Source organism: Sinocyclocheilus grahami, unplaced genomic scaffold (genome assembly GCF_001515645.1).
Source record: "Sinocyclocheilus grahami isolate Dianchi unplaced genomic scaffold, SAMN03320097.WGS_v1.1 scaffold483.1, whole genome shotgun sequence".
Lineage (NCBI taxonomy): Eukaryota > Metazoa > Chordata > Actinopteri > Cypriniformes > Cyprinidae > Sinocyclocheilus > Sinocyclocheilus grahami.
This window is the reverse complement of record NW_015505662.1, coordinates 306,993-309,036: the sequence shown is the minus strand read 5'-3', so window position 1 is coordinate 309,036 and position 2,044 is coordinate 306,993. Positions and strand designations below refer to the sequence as shown.

The following is a 2,044-nucleotide window of genomic DNA, read 5'->3' as shown; positions in this document are numbered from 1 at the left end:
AAGTCAAGTCAAGTCACCTTTATTTGTATAGCGCTTTACACAATACTGGTTGTGTCAAAGCAGCTTTACAGTGTTAAACAGGAAAATAGTTTGTCAATAATGCAAGAAGACAATAACAGTATTTTTTCCAGCTAAAGACAGAAGTGGAGATATACAAGTAAGATTGATACAATTAGGAATTCCTAAAGCATTTGTAGGTGCTTAATATTTTGCTGTACATTTTTCTGCTCAAAGCAAGAAATTATGAGATGGTTTCGGGGCTGAAGGTTGAGCAGATTTATTCAGATTAAATATCCAATCAAAGGTCTTACTGGTATACAGTGAAATCGGATTGGCGCTCCCCTCGGTCACATGATCAGCTGCAACTGCAAACACTCTGAATGTGTACTGTGCTCCGGGAGTCAGATCATTTATCTCGATGGAGGTGTTTTCAGCTGTCACACTGTTATTTTCATATTCTACACGGTAATGGGAGCTTTGGCCATTTGGTTTAGTCCAATTTAGTAAGACTGAGGATGTTGTAATATCAGCAGCTGTGAGGTTCATAATGACGTCAGGCTCTGTGAGTAAAAATGACAGACATTTAGGGATTAAAATGTGAATCCTGAAATCTTGTGAAGGTTCAAGAGTACACTTAAAAGTAACAGGAAATGTGAAAAACATACTAGTATAATTTGAGGTAACCAATGATTCTCCTTCTGTTGATTTATCTGCAGTAACAGCTGTGATGATAAATGTGTAATTGACTCCAGCAGTAAGACCAGTGATGTTATAGGAAGTGTTAGTAGTTTCTATTGAATTTCTGGTCAAGTCCAATTTCTCATCAGTCCAATTAAGTATAAAAAAAGATCTATTTCCGGCTGGTTCTTCCCATGTCAGAAACACAGATGATGTTGTGATTTCAGACACTCTGAGATTCCTGATCACATCTGGCTCTGTGTGGAGAAAAGAAGGGCAAGTCATCACTGTTGATGAAAAGGTAAGTATACAAGTATGAGTGATACAATTATGAATTGATAAAACAATTGTAATAAGGCCAGAATTCATGAGTCTGGGATCTCAAGATGTTGCTGTATAGTTTTCTGCTAAAGGCAAGAAAATGTGAGATTATTTCAAGGCTGAAGGTTCAGCAGATTCACTCAGATTAAACATCCATTCAGAGGCCTTACTGGTATACAGTGAAATCTGATTGGCTCTCCCCTCGGTCACATGATCAGCTGCAACTGCAAACACTCTGAATGTGTACTGTGCTCCAGGAGTCAGATCATTTATCTCAATGGAGGTGTTTTCAGTAGTCACACTGTTATTTTCATATTCTACACGGTAATGGGAGCTTTGGCCATTTGGTTTAGTCCAATTTAGTAAGACTGAGGATGTTGTAATATCAGCAGCTGTGATGTTCATTATGACGTCAGGCTCTGTGAGTAAAAATGACAGACGTTTGGGGATTCAAATGCAAATCCTGAAAATTTACTGTAGTGAAGATTTAAAAATATGACAGGCATCAGTCAATATGAATATCCAGCTAGGAGAGTCCAGAAACATTTACATTGAAAACATACTTGTATATTTAGAGGTAACCACTGATTCTCCTTCTGTTGATTTATCTGCCGCAACAGCTGTGATGATAAATGTGTAATTGACTCCAGCAGTCAGATCAGTGATGTTATACCATGGGCTATTGGTTGTTACATGATTAGATGTTTTCTCATCAGTCCAATTAAATTTAAAGAAATCTCTATTTCCGGCTGGTTCTTCCCATGTCAGAAACACAGATGATGTTGTGATTTCAGACACTCTGAGATTCCTGATCACATCTGGCTCTGTGTAGGAAGAGAAGGACAAATCATAAATGCTGGTGAGAAGTCAAGTCAAGTCACCTTTATTTGTATAGCGCTTTATACAATTTTGGTTGTGTCAAAGCAGCTTTACAGTGTTAAACAGGAAACTAGTTTGTCAATAATGCAATAAGACAATAACACTCATTTTTCCAGCTAAAGTCAGAAGTGGAGATAAACAAGTAAGATTGATACAATTAGGAATT

At 37.4% G+C, this 2,044-nt stretch overlaps 1 protein-coding gene across 1 annotated transcript in view; it reads right to left on the bottom strand.

The window, feature by feature from the left end:
• The window catches only part of LOC107553844 (receptor-type tyrosine-protein phosphatase eta-like), a gene marked incomplete at its 5' end in the record, with an annotated part of 40,404 nt that extends 38,541 nt beyond the window's left edge, over positions 1-1,863 (bottom strand). Inside the window, 4 exons of the mRNA XM_016236161.1 lie at positions 312-560; positions 666-935; positions 1,170-1,418; positions 1,563-1,863. Of these exons, the coding sequence (XP_016091647.1) occupies positions 312-560; positions 666-935; positions 1,170-1,418; positions 1,563-1,863 (1,069 nt within the window). The remainder of the gene's footprint in view (positions 1-311; positions 561-665; positions 936-1,169; positions 1,419-1,562) is intronic.
• Positions 1,864-2,044: the final 181 nt, after the last annotated feature.